A 17,826-nucleotide genomic window follows, 5' to 3' on the forward strand; every position below is an offset into this window, starting at 1 on the left:
TTTGCAAGCCTTAGAGCGGGAAAACGACCTGAAACCACCTAGCTCAGGCTCCAACTTTTAGGGTGCTGAGTTATTACTGTCCCCTGTTTATAGATGAGACACTTAAGGCCCAGGGAGCTCAAGCTAGTTGCCTAAAGTCACAGCCCTCGATATCTCCTGACACCAAACACTGCATCCAGCCATATAGCCCCAGCTCCTTCAGGGTCTCTCTGTTCCGTCTCCCTGTATTTCCTTGTGAGAAAGTGGATTCCCCAGCCCATATTTATTTCTCTGAATCTGGTGGAGAAAAGACAAATTTTACCTACTTATTTTGACTTTCGCTCTCCAAACCAGAAAAACAAGTTCAGAAAAATGTTAGAAGTTTTGCCTAAGGGAGAATCACCTTGACATGTAGATAAAAGACTTCAGATCTTGAGGGAGACCTATTTCCAAATGGATCATGGAGTTTATTTCTGTCGCGTGTGTTTGTGTGTGTGTGTGTGTGTGTGTGTAGGAGGAGCCTTTGGTGCGCTTGATGAAATAGATGTCACTTGAAGAAAAACTTACAGCAGAACCTGCTGTCCTATATATAAAAAAAGGCACTGTACTGAATTTAGCCCTCCTTACAGAAAGGGTCATGAATATGCATTTTGGCTAAGAAAATTTTTTCACAGCCTCATGTGTGATGCTGCAGGCTAAGCTAATCAACGTGGCTAATTTTAGCTGTAGTTTTGACTTTATTTTAGAATAGGTCACAGTACTAGTACTAACCTATAGCTTATTGCGTGAGAGAAGAAAGCATCAAAAAGGTAGAAAACCAAGCAACTGCCACCCCCCCAGACTATAAATGTATTGTTTGTAATTGCGATTTAGTTCTGCTTACAGTTAGTGATATGATTAATAAAGTGGACTTGATTTCTGCTCTGCAATGAAAGACATTGTCTACTGTGGGGATTTAGGAGGTCTATGAGCTGCCTTTCTCTGGGATGAGGGGTGGGAGATGAATATCTATTAAAGCTCTACTTGTCACTGGGTGAGGTATGGAAGTGTTGAATCACTATGTCCTACGCCTGAAACTAATGCTACCCTGTTATGTTAACTAACTGTAATTTAAAAAAGAACTTAAAAAGAAAAAAAAAACAGCTTTACTTATAGGCACTGTGTAAAAGAAGGTGGAAAAGGCATCTTATAGATGAGAAGGTTTGATTGATAGGCTCTGGGGACATGCAGAGGAGGCCTAGGGCTAGGGTAAGATCAAGTCAGTGCCTCCCCCTGCTAAGTCCAGAGCTGTGCGTATTGGAAAACTTTCTGGCCTGCGGTTCTGCCTTCTTTGCAGGCATGGGGACTGGTGGTGCGCTGGCCAGGGGAAGAGCAGAGGGTCGGAGCAGGGAGGTGACTCACATCCCAGGGCTTTGAAGAAATCTAGCCAAATCTGCACGGGAGAGTGCTGTCCAGCAGAGCTAGACATAGCAAGGAGGACACTCTAGAAAGCACACTGTCTGGTAGGACTTTCAGCGATGATGGAAATGTTCTGTGATCTTGTCACAGATGGCTTTCAAGTGCTTGAGATGTGGCCAGCGTGACTGAGGAACTGGATTTGTCATTTCGTGTCATTGTAATTAATTTTGATTTAAATAACCACATGTGCCTGGTGGCTACCATATTGGACAAGGCAATTCTAGAAGGAGAGCTCTTTCAAAGAATGAAGTCAGAAAGTAAGAGTGAGCTTAGGGGAAAATGTAGAGTCCAGGTTACAAAAGCCAAGGCCCTGATCTAAAGGTACATATGAGAACCGTCTGGAAAGCATCAGAAAAATCCGGCCCTTGACCACCCAGTCAGAATCCCTTTAGGTGCGTACCTTTAACTGAGAGCTACCAGATTCATTGATATGAGGAGGCAGGTCTGGGAAAGAGAGTTGCACCCAGGTGACAGAAGGCCTTGGCTGCCAAGCTGAAGATTTCATATTCCATTTCATTGGCACTGGGGGAGACACTGCTGGGGGAAGAGTGACATGGTAGGAAGTGCTTTAGGCAAGATTTGTGGCAGCCTGTGTAAGATTGGAGGCAATTGCAAGAGCTGAGATATCTGGAGTGTTCATTTCTGCCTTGGAGTATGAGTGTGTTCGTTTCACTGAGGGCTGTCGGAATTCTTTCCTGGACTGAGCATTGGTTCAAAATGTTCCCTAGCAAATATGCTGCTCTAAGCCTGCAGCCCCGCTAAATGTTATGGTGATTGAAAATTACACTTGCTCCCCACAGCCCCAGAAGGGGGCTCTTTGTAATGAAATAGAGATGCAGCGGCATTTGGAATGTTGAGTAACAGCCTCTCTAGGACCTCCAGCAGAGGCCCACGGTAGCCATAAAAGGGGATGACTCACCATGGAAAATAATGATCGCTGCCCTCTGAGTGGACCCTTCCCCCTCCATGACTTCTGAGCTCCCACGAGCAATCTTAATAGCTGCTGATGGGAACTAGGACACCCTGAGAACTAGGCACAGCTGATGACTCACTGCATAACCATGAAAAACCCTTTCATGGTTTACAGTGGGGGGGAGAGATGCCTTTTAAAAATTGAAAAGGAAAAATAAAACCCAATGTATGTTGAAGCTTAGAAATTGACACAATGCCTTTTCCAAAACAGCAAAATTTCTGAGTCAGTCCTTTTCTTCTAACAAGGTGTGACAGACTGAGTACCTTTATTAGCTTCCGGGAGAATGGAAGCCTGGGGTCTCCACAATGATGGTTATCTACTTGGTGGAGTCCAGCTGTCTCCCTGAAAGACAGGTTGCCTCTGCCTGAGGAGTTTGCTCTAGCTCTGCTGTTTGCCCTTTATGTATAAGTGCTTCTTTTACACACCAATAATGATGCAACCCAGACATCGGTTTGGACACTCTGTCCCAAGATGCGGGAAGCTTGGCTCAACTGAAGCTTGTCCCGAGCTCCCTTCATGATTGCTGTGCAGGCTCCCTTGGCCTGTCTCTCGACTCTGACCCCTCCCACTCTCCTGCCCTACCTCTTCTCTGGAGTAAGGCCAAAGCCCTCCTTTTGTCTCTGGCAGAAGGGATCATATTTTCTTCCCCTGCACTCTCGTCAGGCATTTTTCTAAATACTTAAAATTGGGTGCTTGCTGCAGGAGCATGGTGCTAAAATTGGAATGAATGGTACTTACGTTTGGTATGAGAGCTATGAAGAAAACTAACATTTTCTACCTGCTAAGGGAACATTACTGGTCATTTACTAAGCACTTACTATGTTCCGGACACTATGGTAGATAGAGTGTTTTAAGAAAACTCAGAGCAGGGCGAGTAGATTAGACCTCAAGAGATAAAAAATTGAGCTGTCTGAGATATAATTGGTATGTGACAAATGACTCACTTGAGCAGTGTCCATAGGTGTGGGCTCTATTGTTCTCTAGAAAGTCTTGAGGATTAAATATATAATATAAAAAAATATGACCTTGCTGACATCTGTTTTCCTTTAAGAGGTGTTTACATAATTGCATAACATCACTTATCTTTTGTAAAATTGTGTGTTTAGCCATGAGTTAACATATTATTATTATAATATCCCCAAGTCTTTGGTTGGGCTCCTTAGATGTGGAGCCTGAGATGGTTATTCTGGTTCATGTGTTTTATTGAGAGAGAGCTCTTTGGTTGGGGGGGCGGTGGGTATGTCTAGACAGGGCAGCAGCAGGAGCCCGATCCCACTTTGGAGCAGGAGTGATACCAGGGGGCTGGCTCCACCTTCAGTCATTCAGTCATTGGCCAGGACTACACTCCACTGCAGAGGGAACACATAACCTCTTTGATAAGGAAATTCTTTGATCTGAGAGCGATTGTCTGGAGAAGGGGACATTTGTGCCCTGTTAGCCGTTGTGTTCCCCTAAAATTCATATATTGAACCCTAACCTCCAGTACCTCATAATGTGACTATATTTGGAGATAGGACCTTTAAGGAGGTGACTAATGTAAAATGAGACTGTTAGGATGGGCCCCAATCCTATCTCACCGGTACCTCTGCAAGAAGAGGAGATTACGATACTGACAAACACCAGGAGCACCAGTGGGGAAACCAGACCTGCCGACACCCTGATCTCGGACTTCTAGCTTCCAGAACTATGAGAAAATGCGTATTTGTTGTTTAAGCCTCCCAGTCTGTGGCATTTTGTTGTGGCAGCCCGAGCAGCCAACACTCACGGCAGCTGGAGCATGAGTGTGCCCAAATGTGTCTGGTAAGGAGCTTTGGGTGGCACATCCGTACTATTCACTCCACCCACTTACAAATTAGAAAACCGAGCAGAGAAGTGACGGAGGCTGCCCAGGGTCACACAGCCCATACACAAGAGAGGCCAGATTTGAACCTCAGGCTGACCCTACGGCTTATCTCCTTAATCTCTACTCCTTATCCCCACTCCTGGTGGGAGGCAGCCTTCCTCAGAAGCAGCAGACATCACCAGTTAACTTGGGCTTCAGTTTCTGTGTTTTTTATCCTAACTTGTCCCCACCTTACACAAGACAGCACTCCCTGGGGAAACTGAGGCAGCTCAGCATTGACAGTGTCTGCATCTGAGGGCCTTCTCCAGACATTCTCTCACCCAGTAGTTTGGGGAATGGTGTAGCATATTAATCATAGGTTTCTTCTACATATGAGATGATGTCTTTATTTAAAATGTTTTCATTAAAAAATGGATTAAGGCAATCTTTTTCACACCCACAAGTGCCATTTTTAGGAAAATAAGACATTCTGAGAACTGCCTTGTCAGTGTAATAATAACTATTGTCATTCTGAGCACCACTGCTCCCAATTTATAATGGGAGAACATGGTCTTTAGAGGCCACATCAAGATCCAACAATAGATCAGTTTGTTCTTACTATAGCTTTTATTCAATATTTTCTGGGCCATAATAAAGCCATTGCCCACTTCGGAAAACTAGAAAGGAAAGGAAAAATAAAGAAGGGCATCTCTGGGCAGTTGCCTGCCACGATGTCCCTCCTCAGCCCTAGCCAGCCCTGCCACAGCTGAAATAGAGAGCATCCTCTCTTTGTGAGGAAACACTTTCCCCCAGATGGTGGGCACAGTGAGAACCATTTTAAAAAGTGTCCTGTGGATATTGCTGACTTCATAGGAGAAGGGGCAGAAAAGTGTGAGTGCATCTGTTGGATTTCCCAAATCACAAGTCACTTGGTCACCAATCAGTTCTGACACTATTATTAGATGTGCAAAGAGAGGCTTGCAGCTGGAGCAGGGTCTGGGTGCCTGGAGAAAACCACGGCCTTCCAGTGACTGCCATCACACGCTGTGGACCCTGGACTGAGAGAGCTGCAGATGTTGGTATGAAGAAGACATTTTTTACTGTTCCAAGTTACGATTCCATCCAAGATACAAGTTCAAAGTCTGTGAGAGAGGAGAGAAAGGGGGGGTCTTAGGGAAAAAAATCTTGATATTCCCTGCCCCCTTTGCCCGGCCCTCCCCAAAATAAAGGTTGGGGAATTTTTTACATGAGATACTATGTGGTGGTTTGAAAGTCCTTATCTTTTAGACACGTAAGCGTTCATTGAGTCGACAAGAAGTTTGGCGTGTGTGCTTTGAGGCGTGGGTGGCAGAAACCACGGGAACAGGACGGGCTTTGAGCCGACAGTAGGGCCAGGCATTGTGCTGAACTGTGGCTCTTAAACTGGGCGTGCGTCAGGGTCCCCCTGGAGGGCTTGCTAAATGCAGATTGCCGGACCCTCACCTCAGTTTCCGATTCAGTAAGTCTGCGAGGCCTGAGAATTTGCTTTTCTGTGAGATCCCAGCTGATGATGACCTCACAGATATGAGGAATTCCTAATCTCAGGAAACACACTGAGGGTTGCTGGAGTGGTGGGGGGTGGGAGGGATGGGGTGGCTGGGTGATAGACATTGGGGAGGGTATGTGCTATGGTGAGCGCTGTGAATTGTGCAAGACTGTTAAATCACATATCTCTACCTCTGAAACAAATAATGCAATATATGTTAAGAAAAAGAAAAAGAAGATAGCAGGAGGGGAAGAATGAAGGGGGGGATATCAGAGGGGGAGACGAACCATGAGAGATGATAGACTCTGAAAACAAACTGAGGGTTCTAGAGGGGAGGAGGGTAGGGGGGTGGGTTAGCCTGGTGATGGGTATTAAAGAGGGTACGTTCTGCATGGAGCATTGGGTGTTATGCACAAACAATGAATCATGGAACATTACATCCAAAACTAATGATGTAATGTATGGTGATTAACATAACAATAAAAAAATTAAAAAAAAAGATCCCTGCTGATGTTCTTACTGCTCTTCTTACCCTTTGAAAACCACTGTGCTAAGCTCATGGCATGCATCTGCTCAAGGCATACAGAGTGGTTAGAATCATTCAGGATGATGGCAGGTGCACAGGCTGAGGTATTCCTGCTACATAACTAAGCTCCTTTAAAGGAAACTTGGTTTTGACTTTAGGCAAAATTCTGGTTTTATTGCCTCTTTTAAAAAAATTTTTAATGCATTTTTCTGATCATTTTAGAAGTTTGAAGAGCTGGCACAATAATAGGCGAAGTATGGGGGAATGGCTCATTAAACAGTTGTGCTTGTATGTCATTTTTTCCTTGAAGGTCCTAGGAGGTCGAACAGTAGTTCTCAAAGTGTGTTGCCAGACTGGCCGCAGCATTATATAGACTCTCGCCATCCCGCCCCCCGCCCCCCCCCCCCCCAGACCACTGCATCTGAACCACTGGGCATGGGGCCAGGAATCTGTTTGAACAGGCCTCCAGGAGGATCCCGATGTACACTGTAGTTCGAGCACATCTGAGGTTGAGGGGAGTGACAGTTGGGCTAAGTCTAAGGGAGGGCCCCTGGCATTCACTATTCCCAGCTCCTTTCAGACGGTTCACCAGGATGAATAAGTTTTAGTTTTCCCATCTCAGAAGTCAAAAGTCTATCCCTTGCTGTCCAACATCTTTCAGAGTGGTGGGGGAAGACTATCATGACTTTTATCCATGACCTGGTTTTACTAGCAAACATGAAAATCCCTAGCTAACCATGAAATAGCACCATTCAATGGGAAAAAGATAGGATTCAGGTTATTTGTGTTCTAATCTAGTGTCCACCCTGCATACAGCTATGTGGCTTTCGGTTGATTATTAGCCTGTCTGAATCTCATTTTCATGATCTGAAAAATGAGATAAAATCATTGTCCTGGTCTAACTTGAATAACTGTTGCAATGATTAAATGGAATAATGGATATGAATGTGCTTTTGCAAACTATGAAGTGCTGTAACTTTGGGCTGCTCATCATAGCTTTCTTCTTCCCCGTCAGTAAAATGGGAATAGCGCCCTAAAACTTCACAGAAATTGTGAGTAGTTGAGAAACTAATGGCACAACAGTTTGCACTCTTCTAAGGTAAGGTTTATTTCTTCATTTTTGGGGTCTGTAATATATAGGGTTGGAAGATGTAGAGATATTATAGTCTTATGTATTTTATTATAGTACATCTATGTAATAATATATGATAGTACTTTTATTTGAACTGGTGACATCCTAGAACAGTAGTTTGGATGTTGTGGCCCCAGACCAGCAGCACCAGCATCCCCTGGCAACCTGTTTGAAATGCACATTTTCAGGCCTCAACCCAGACCTACTGAATCAGCAACTGGGTGGGGCCTAGTGATCTGTGTTATAACAATCCCTGCAAGTGGTCCTGATGCTCACTGAAGTCTTAGATAAAGGGGTTTATTTGGGTCTTTTTTATTTTTAATGATTTTATTTATTTATTTATTTATTTGAGTGGGGGAGAGCACTAGCAGGGGGAAGGGCAGAGGGGAGGGAGAGAATCTCAAGCAGACTCCATGCTGAGCTTGGAGCCCGGCTCAGGGCTCGATCTCACGACCCTGAGATCATGACCTGAGCCAAAACCAAGAGTCGCTGGCTCAACTGACTAAGCCACCCAGGTGCCCCTATTAAGGTCTTAATTGAAGGGTCTGGCAAACAGCATCCTTTTCATGGAACAGGGTGATTGCTTCTCTTTTTCTCTGTCGTGGATCTGCAGCAACCGTACCCAGGCTGAGGCAGCCATAATTGGATTCCTTCATAAACACACTGTCGCTGCCCACCCAGCCTAGTAGAGATCTGGAATGCCGCTCCAGCACATCTGTTATGAGGCTGACTTCAGGGTGCGAGGAAATTAAAGCTATTTATCACAGACCATTTTCCCTCAATGACAGGAGAAATGAGCCTTAGCCTAACAAGGCTCCCAGTTGGGCCCACGTACAAAAAACACATAGCTTGACAAACACAGTTTGAGCAGACTTAGATTTCTTTTGACTTTTCCTTTTGAAAATGAACTCTTTTTTGAGCTGCACCAAGATAGTGGTGCTTGTTTAAGAAATACTGGAGGTGGATTCATCCCAGTCTGTTTCCTGACTGAGGCATAAGTGCCAGAATGGCACTCCCCGCCCACCCCCCACCATTTCTTTCCTTCCTCTCCTTTGGGGGAGGGGATCCCTGGTGAGAGAGAGTCTTTCCTCTGAGACTAAGACTTGTGCATAGGAGCCATGTTATGGGAGGTGGGGCTCAGTATTTATCAAGAGAACGGTTTGTCTGTATGATTTGGCCCGCTGCCTTAGTGCCCATTTGAAATGGGTATGCTGTGGATTTTGAGAAGTGATTCTATTTTGTGTGTGTGTATAAAATTAAACTTGGTATATATCTGTGATTGTCTAATATTTATATTTCTTCCTGGTGTTGTGCATTATGGGCAAAACATATACAGAGTTTTGTGTTACATGTTAGTAACTGACATCTATTTGATGCCTACCATGTACACAGTGCTTTGTATCCATTATAGTATTTAATGTTCACAACAATCCTAAGAGATGGCTATGATCATCTCCATTTTACAGATGAGAAAACTGAAGTGCAGGAAGTTTAAATAATGCCTGTTATAGAGCTGATATTAGAGCCTCGATTTAAATGCAGGTCTTTTGGATTCTAAAGCCAGCATTCTCAGCAGGTGTTTTTCAGATTGTGTGTTGAGAAATCACTTTAACAAGTTGCAACTGGCATTGTAAAAAAAAATTGAATAGAATGTGGAAGACCAGAATGTGTCATGTTTAAGTATGGATAAATCTTGATGCATGAAACTTTCATTTCAACTATAAATATATTTATATTCATACACAAATACAAGCACATTTCTGTGTGCTGAACAACAAAATGGAAATGATATTTCTTATTGTGTCACAGTCAAATTTGAAAGCAAATATTCTGGCTAAAGGAGGAGGAGAGGAGGAATAGAGGGAAAGAAGGAGAAAATAGGGAATAAGTAAATGAATGAATAACTGTCAAAGAGACAGAGAGCCTCTGGGAAAGGAAGAGGAAATAGGAGGGAGTGGGAAGGGGGGTAGAAAATGGACAAGAAAGAGAGAGACACGGCGGTGGGGGGGAGGAAGAGACGCAGGAAGTCACGTGGTCCTGTCCACCATTCCATTCAGCCAGCAGATGCCCCTCCCTACTTGAGGACAACACTAGAGACTTGAATTATCTTCTCGGTTGATGTTAGTTTTCACAAACTTCTCGCTGTGATCCTTGAGCCATTCTGAGTGTGAGTTCAATAAAGATTTTTACAAAACGCGACCCCTATATATAAATAATCTATTTCATCTGCTGCTCAACTGAAAACCAGTGATCTGAAGGGAAAAACAGGCTGTGCTGGAGTTACCGAAATTCCCAATATGCTCCTTCCTAAGGAACTGGCAAAGGCAGTTTTGAGTGTATGTTATTTTTGTCTTTTAAGCTAATTTTGATGCCATGGCACTGCTTCTTGTGTTTTATGGGAAACCATAGGGAGCAAAGATTTTAAAGTAGCCTGCTAAGTATCTTACTTCTGGAGGATTCTGAATTCAGTTAACGAAAAGTCCATTTTTACAGATGTGGAAATTGAGTGAACGTTTTATAAAGTTTGCCTATAGACAAAGCTTTCGTAAGAATCCTATTACAGAATCTTCATAGCTACCTGCCCTGCTAGGTTACCCTATGCCCATGGTTTTAATGTGGTGGGGTCTCACTCTGTAATTCACTCCTCTCCCCAACGGTATTTCCCTGTTTCTAGGCCTTCATTAGTAAATTGGGGTTGATATCACTGTGTTTTTTTGTGATCCATTCTTGGCCTTTCTTGGCTGGAAACCATTGTAAGCACCAATTACACTTTTAATTAGTAATAACATTGCATCAAATGACTTAGCCACTTCTTGGCATCAACTTAAGTGGGTGGTCTTTCCTTTAAAAAAAATAGGGGCACCTGGGTGGCTCAGTTGGTTAAGGGTCTGCCTTCAGCTCAGGTCATGATCTCAGGGTCCTGGGATCAAGTCCCGTATCAGGCTCCTTGCTCAATGGGGAGCCTGCTTCTCCCTCTGTCTGCAGCTCCCCCTGCTTGTGCATGCTCTTTCTCTCTCACAAATAAATAAATAAAATCTTAAAAAAATAAATAAATAAGTGCCACGTATAGAGGTGAGTAAGCAGGGTCCCAGAGTGAACTCCATCTCAAAAGCCTTCATAGTCTGTTGGGAAAGAACCATAATGTTTTCCTCAGCTCGCCCAAATGCCATTACTATATATCCTACCCATCTTGCCTGGTCTCACCACTCATACTTTCTTTAAAAAAGAAAGAACCGGGAAGAGTGCTGACAGAGTTCCATTCCAACTGCCTCTGCAAAAGTTTAACGTGGGTGTGTAATAGGGTCCCACAGCCAAGGCATCTCATCTGGCATTTGCTCCTAAATCCCCTCATTTGTAATAAGGATTCATGCCTCTGAATGTAAAGACTTTAAAGATTTTTATTTATTTATTTGAGCGAGAATGAGAGAGAGAGAGAGCGTGAGATGGGGGAGGGTCAGAGGGAGAAGCAGACTCCCTGCCAGGCAGGGAGCCCGATGTGGGACTCGATCCTAGGACTCCAGAATCATGACCTGAGCTGAAAGCAGTCGCTTAACCAACTGAGCCACCCAGGTGTCCCTGAATGTAGAGACTTTAAAGGAGATCATTTCTTCTTGTTTCATCGTTTTATCCTTCCACCTTCAAAATATGGTTGCAAATAGAGTTATCCCTCCTTTCTTCTACTGGTTTAATTTTTCTGAGTATTTATTAAAGTCAACCAGATACTTTCAGGAAGCTGAGATTCAGCTCCATACTCCATGAAAGCTTTGTCAGTGCAAACATAATATACATCTCTGGGAAAATATGGGGGGGGGGGGGTCCTAGACTCATTATAATTTAATGACTGGTAGGACCCGATTGTTGTTTATTCTTTATTTCAGAGATCCCAGAAGACCCGCTTGTGGCTGAAGAGTATTATGCTGATGCCTTTGATTCCTATTCTGAAGACAGTGAGGAGGAGGAAGAAGAAATAGTGTTCTCAGCCCCAGGGGAAGAGGTCAAGGATGAGGGATCCCGGCCTCCTTACAGAACATTCCAACAGGTATATGCTGCTTCCCAGCAGATGTAGTAGAACTGTGTGAGGTCCTGATCGGGCTGTGACTTCCCAAAGAGAGAGTCAGGGAGTCTTAGAACTTGAAGTGGGGTGGGGGACCAGGGTTTGTTATAAAGGCCCCATGTGCTGGGTCTTTATTTCCAAGGTGCCAGGGGCAGGCAGGGCCCCATGGAGTTCTGAGATTCTGGTGTGGACTGTGTTGATGAGGAAAGGGCTGGAGTACCAGTACTTATTCAAGTGGGAAGATGATACATGCTACACTGAGGAGCACCCTAGATTCAGCTGTTAAATAAAGAATGCAAGTGTCTCTTTAGCAGAGAGAAGGAGATTTTTAAAAATATACTTTTCTGCCCAGTAATCAGATTTTTTGAGTCATGTCCTAGTGCACAAATTAGTTCTGGGAATGAGGCCCAGAGATTCTGGATTTAGGGCATGATCTTTCTGGCCACACCCAGCCTTTGCGGGCCCATCCTTACATACAGTGCTGGAGTCTCTGAATGTAGGTCCTTGGCATAGATCTCTTTTACAATAGCAAGATTAATCCCTATCTGGGTCACAGGCTAAGAAACAGTCCTGGCATATGATTTCTTTGCTGGGCGTCTATAGGAGAGAAAAAAAAAACAAGAGGTATTTAAGGAGTAAGATTGCTTTGGGCTACTTATGCTCACAAACTTCGTTTTCCTCTTAGGCCATAACATGGTAACCTTTCCAGTCCTAAAATTTCTTAAGGTACAAAAGTTTTGTATTAACCATTAAGCTAGGAAAACAGAAGTCAATCAAGGGGTACCTGTGTCAATGTAAACTTAATTCAGGAGGATTAATTGAAGTTTGTCTACAATCTAGTCAACAATTTTTATTTTTATATATCTCTGGGAAAATATGGGGGAAAATGAAACAATTCATTCAATTTTTAATGAAGACTAAGCAGTACATCATAATATTCAATGAATAAAACCAATAAGAAATGTTTTCGGGTTCTCTATAAGAAAAGGAGAAAGAGACAAGGAGAAGGGCACTAGGAGGGCGTGGCTATGAGGTTAAGAAGAGAAAAGGAGAGAGGAAGAGGAGACAGGTATGTGAAGGGAGAAGTAAATGAATGTTGAGAAGAATATTGAGTATTGAGTCAAGGCAGAGAGTGATTCAGCATGCCAAAATAAAAATGCTTCCCTTATACCATTTCCCCATTTCCCCTGGACTCTGGTGAACAACAGCACTTCCTACCACACATTAAAAATACAATTTCCATTTCCTTCTGTGCCAGGGTCCTAAACATCTGAGACAAAATTTTTTTTTAAGTTTTATTTATTTAAATAATTTCTACACCCAACATGGGGCTCGAACTAATGACCCCAAGATCAAGAGTCACACCATGCTCTTCCAACTGAGCCAGCCAGGCGCCCCATGAGACAAATATTACAATATTGCAGAACCATCATTTTGCACCTGTGATTGCAAAACACATCCATTTTTGCCCAAAGCATCAAGTGACAAAATTTTAGCTACTAGTATTATTACTTTTTATTTTTAATAGATTAAAACTGATTCAGAAAACCACATGAATAAAATATACAGCAAACATCACTCAGGTCAGGAAATAGAACTTTGCCAGCCACTCTGGAAGTCCCGTCTTTGGCATACTTGTAGGAACACAGGGTTGGAAATCAAAATGCCTGTATACAAGACTAGACTTTGTTACTTGCAGGTTGTGTGACCTTGTACAAGTTACTAATTTCACTGTGCCTCAGTTTTCTAATCTGTAAAATGGGAGAATAATGGTTCCTACCTCATAGAGTAGTCTGGGGATTAAATGAAGTAATCAATGTAAGGTACTTAAAATAGTGTCTAGAATTTAATAAAGTAATTAATGAGATGTTAATTATGATGATGATGATCATGTTACCCAGCCATCTTGTGGGGTTTTTTTTAAAGATTTATTTATTTATTTTAGAGAGAGCACATGCATAAGCTGGGAGAGGAACGAGGGAGAGAGAGACTCTCAAGCAGACTCCCTGCTGAGTGCAGAGCCCAGTGCAGGGCTTGATCTCATGACCTGAGCCAAAACTGAGTCGGACGCCCCACCGACCAAACCACCCAGGCACCCCATCTTGTGGATTTTTTATGATACTTCCCAAACTCTTTAACGTTAATGTGAGATTTCACAACTGTAGTATTAAAAAAAAATCCCTCGTTTTTATTTCTTAGGGCCAATGATAAATATAGGACAGCAGTTTTGCTCTCTGGGCCATGCATCTGTCACATGTGATATGATAGCTGAAATTTTCTCTGCACAGTGAAGCATGAGGACAAGCAGAGTGATCTTTTTGGAATGGTGCCACGGGGGCAGAGAAATGGACAGGCTAGGCTTTGTGAGTTGATTTTAAATCTGTTGGGACAAGATGCTGAGGCCTCTCACACCCATGTGGGTATTTTGTCTCACAAAACCCTGTCGGGTAGTTATTCTTATTTCTCTTTTCCAGATGAGGAAACCGAGTCTCTGAGAGAGGTAGGTTGCCCGTGGCCACACAGCTAGGGAAGGCTCAGAACCATGCTCAGGCCTGGGTCTATCATGCTCACCAACCAGTGTTCTTTCTGGTACAAAAGGTATATCAAGCGAGAGTGAACTTGGTATAATAGAAACAGGAGTGGAAAGCTCAACTGAGTAATCTGTAGAGAGATAAGTAACTACAATCCCATTTGTTTTTCCTAGTAATTTGATATCATTTTCCCCGCCCCAAAGGCGGGGAGTGTGCAGTTGTGATGGGTGTCTGCTCTTCCCTTTCTAGGTTATCACTGGGATTTCCTCTTACCTCTCCCCAGTCTTGCCCTTGACCCAAGTGTGTCCGGGGTCTACTTCGGTGATCATTGTACCTGTGGCTTTTCTGTGAGTAATCAGATGAAAGTTGATTCCCCTTCCTTCAGATGGAGCAAAAGTCACGTCTGTATTTGATGGAGGAAGTGCTTTCAAAAAGAAAAACAGCCATGGGCTTCATTGGGATTGATTGCTGAGTCTCTTGTGCCACCCGTGACAATCTTTTCAGCAGCAGCGTCTCCAAAGTGGTTTTATTAAGCACCTAATTGCCGTTGATCGTTCATTGCTTCTCTGCTGCAGTAAGCCGAACATCGGCAACACCTTCATCACAAGCCATTATCATATTGTTGATAGCTACTATGTGAAGGCTGTGGTCACTGAATCAGAACTGGCCTCTTAGATCTCAGGAGAATGGAGTTTATAGCTGTCATCGTAAGAGGGTTTTCAACAGTATTTGGGGGACCTGTCACTGAAAAGTGTTTTTGCTTTAGTGGCCATGCTTTAGGGCTGCAGATTGATGGGTGTGTTCAGAGACCCTTAGGTTTTCCCTTGCTGCCTTGACCATCATTTTCCTCTGCAAGACAAATCAATGTCCCGTGTGCACCAGGAATACACACACTAGGTAGACCAAAATGACTTCACACAGAACTCCCTCAGGAAAGGCTCTGTTGTTTAAAGAATGTGGCTTTCAGCAATACTTGTTTTAAGAAGGCTCTTAGGACCATGGTGTTTGTTCTTGCCAAGACAGAGGGCTGCCGAGGCCCATGTTTTCCAGCTAATTCTGAAGCTTTTACCAAATCCTCTAGTGGGTTTTGAAATTCCCTCTGCACCACGAAGCATTAGGAAAAGCAGAATGATCTCCTTGGAATGGTGCCACAGGGGTAGACAGGCTAGGCGAGGCCTGAGAGTCTACCAAGGACTCTTGAATCAGGTCATCATGAGAATATGTGCCTCTCTGAGTGTCTTCTGTTAGTGGAGTCATTAGTTTAATCAAATCCTAATTGTTCTAACAGTAACACCTAACATCTCCCGAACCTTTATTCTATGCCCTGTACTTTATACGTCGTGTCAGCCCAGGTCCTCTGGGAAGCAGGTGACAAGACAGAATTGGGGAAAGCCTCAAACCACGATGCTGGTCTGCATCTTAGAGGGTAAGGATGGAAGGGAAGGCAGGATTGGATGATACCTTCAACGTGCAGGGCAGTTCTGAAAAAGTCTTCACGATGCCCCCAAGAGAGCCCCAGGGCAAAGACTGCCCTGCCCATCAGAGGAGACCAAACTGGGCAGGAGTGGCCTGGCTCTGGTTTCCCCACACTCAAACGGGCTGGGAGCTGCCGGGAAGAGCCGATCCTGGGGCAGCAGCTGCGGGAGGCCAGCAGGCTCCACAGCAATGCTGGCAGCCAGTCGGCTCTGGAAGAGAAATGTGAAGGGTGCACCCTGGCTATAGGCGCAGATGCATATTTCGTTCAGTTCTTGAAAGTTGTCCCTTTGATGCGTGTATTCTAGTTGAATTGCATCAAACTGGATTTGAACTGGCTGGAATTCCAACAAGGGAGAAGATTAGAGTGGGTGGGGGGGAGTGTGCAAGAAAAAGGAAGAAAGTGTGGGTTAGTGATTTCAGGCCAGTTCTGCCTGACATTTGAACCAAAAAGTGGGTGCCCTGGATGGAGAAAGGGCCGAGGGCTATAAATCCAGAGTCCCCCACTGCCTCTCAGGGCCCATGTGTCTCTCAGATTGAGAACCTCTTGGTGCTTTGAATCCTTGCCCTAGACTTGGAGTAGTTAAAGCTACGTGTTCTTCATACAATGCAGTTCCTAAGTGCAAGTCAACTCTTTCATTTGATGCTTAAAAAGAAACAGCATAATTTGTCTGCAATTGGTTACTGTATTAAGCACTGACTTTAAAACTCAGGTCCCTTGAAAGATGAGACTGTTGTGGCATCCTCACATTGCACAAGAAGAAACTGAGCCTCAGTGAGGAGAATGCAGCTGGCCTTGTAGCAGAGCTGCAGATCTGACACGTATTTTAGCCACTCCTTTATACAGCCTTCTGGCGCAACCTTTTAATTATAGCAGTTATAATCTCTCCTCCGTGATGACTGGGTAAACACACTAGGTACGAGGGAAGAGCTGAGGGGCTACCACATTGTCTGGCCCTGTTCTCCTGAACAGAACTACTGAGCTCTGCATGAAGCAAAATTTATACTGGCTCTAGGAACAGTGCTGAGTTATGAAAATTAAAACAAAAAAAGAGCCTGTCTCTCACATCCATTATAGGATACAGAATTCTCTCCTCCTACTGTCTTTTTGTTTGTCTGATTTAACAGAAGATGCCAGAACTCTTGAGTCCAAACTGTAGGGCTGATTTAACTGCGGTTTTGTATGATCTGAGCTAACTGATTTGACTTCATGCATGGGAGGAAACAGTTTTTGTCTGGAATTGGCTTCAGAGGTCATCGGTTCTAAGAAGCAGTCAGCCCCGCTATTTAACATCTCTCCATCAGCAACCCCCCTGGCCCGTGTCCCAGGCTATAAAGCAGCCCACCTTGCTGAGGTGTTAGAGAAACCCAGTGGTTTCACGTGTCACTCCTTCCAGGTAACAGGCCTTCTGTAGACCCAGTGCGTGTTGCTGAAAGGAGTCACTTTGATGGGACATTTTCCACTGTGGGTCCTATTCCAGCCCTTATTTCCATCATGGTTATTCTGCCTTCCCTCTCCACTATTTCTTGTCCAGGATAAAGCATAGCTCACTGCCGGCCAGACAAGGGACCAGCAAACCTTGCTCTAGGACGTAGCACCGTGGGCCTTGTAGGAGACCTTAGTCCCTAAATCTTTTAAATTAGATCCACTGTTGTATTGAAGATCGCACCTACACTTTTCACCCCAATCCCAAAGAATGGAGGAAAAAGAAGGAAGGCGATAGGGTGGATAAAGAAAAAGCAGAACTGAGCGGGAGTGCACAGAGTCTGTGCGCTCGTTTCCGTGTGGAGGGTGGGAGCTTCCGCAGGCCTCTACCACCTCCATGTTGGCGGCTGAGCAGAGGTCCACAGCAGCTGGGGAAGGAAAGGGACAGCAAGCAGCCGCACTGGGCTCTCCTGTGCTACTCCTGGAGCTGGGGGTGAGTCTTGTGGAGTGGTGTATGCTGGTTTTGCAAAGCTGGTGAGTGTAGTTGGAATGGCACCTTTGGGGCTTTTCTCTCCAACAAACCCCTCCCACTTCCACCAGCACCAAGTCGTGTGTCCACAGCTATCAGCTGAGCTAAGGTACCCTGACCATACAGGGCATAAACGAGTCTGCAAAGAGTAGGAAGATCCTCCCAAACAGCCCCTGCAAACAAATGGCCCATCCCACTATTCTGTGATTCAGTTATACAGAGAAATTTGATTTTATTTTCTGAATATTTTGTTCATCTGGAAAGAGAGAGTGAATATCATTTCATGGTGTCTAGTCTAGGAAGAAAGGAGTGTGACACATCTGGGACATTGTTGGAGATACTGTCCTTTCTATATGACCCGCATGGGTCCATATCATACCAGAGAAAACAACAATCAT

The 17,826-nt window shown here is 44.2% G+C and overlaps 1 protein-coding gene across 12 annotated transcripts in view; it reads left to right on the plus strand.

The window, feature by feature from the left end:
- The window catches only part of NEK11 (NIMA related kinase 11), a 243,966-nt gene that overhangs the window by 141,440 nt on the left and 84,700 nt on the right, over positions 1 to 17,826 (plus strand). For 6 of the 12 annotated variants that reach the window (XR_003518009.2, XR_003518010.2, XM_027583557.2 and 3 more), the window contains exons 13-14: positions 11,294 to 11,454; positions 14,250 to 14,347. Coding sequence is in view for 10 of the 12 variants with exons in the window: in XM_027583557.2 (XP_027439358.1) it covers positions 11,294 to 11,454; positions 14,250 to 14,347 (259 nt within the window). In the remaining 2 variants the exon portion in view is untranslated. Of the gene's footprint in view, positions 1 to 7,298; positions 7,370 to 11,293; positions 11,455 to 14,249; positions 14,348 to 17,826 lie in introns of those variants that run through there. The other 6 variants (XM_027583555.2, XM_027583556.2, XM_027583558.2 and 3 more) reach the window with 2 other exon arrangements.

This window comes from Zalophus californianus, chromosome 1 (assembly GCF_009762305.2).
Source record: "Zalophus californianus isolate mZalCal1 chromosome 1, mZalCal1.pri.v2, whole genome shotgun sequence".
Taxonomy (NCBI): domain Eukaryota; kingdom Metazoa; phylum Chordata; class Mammalia; order Carnivora; family Otariidae; genus Zalophus; species Zalophus californianus.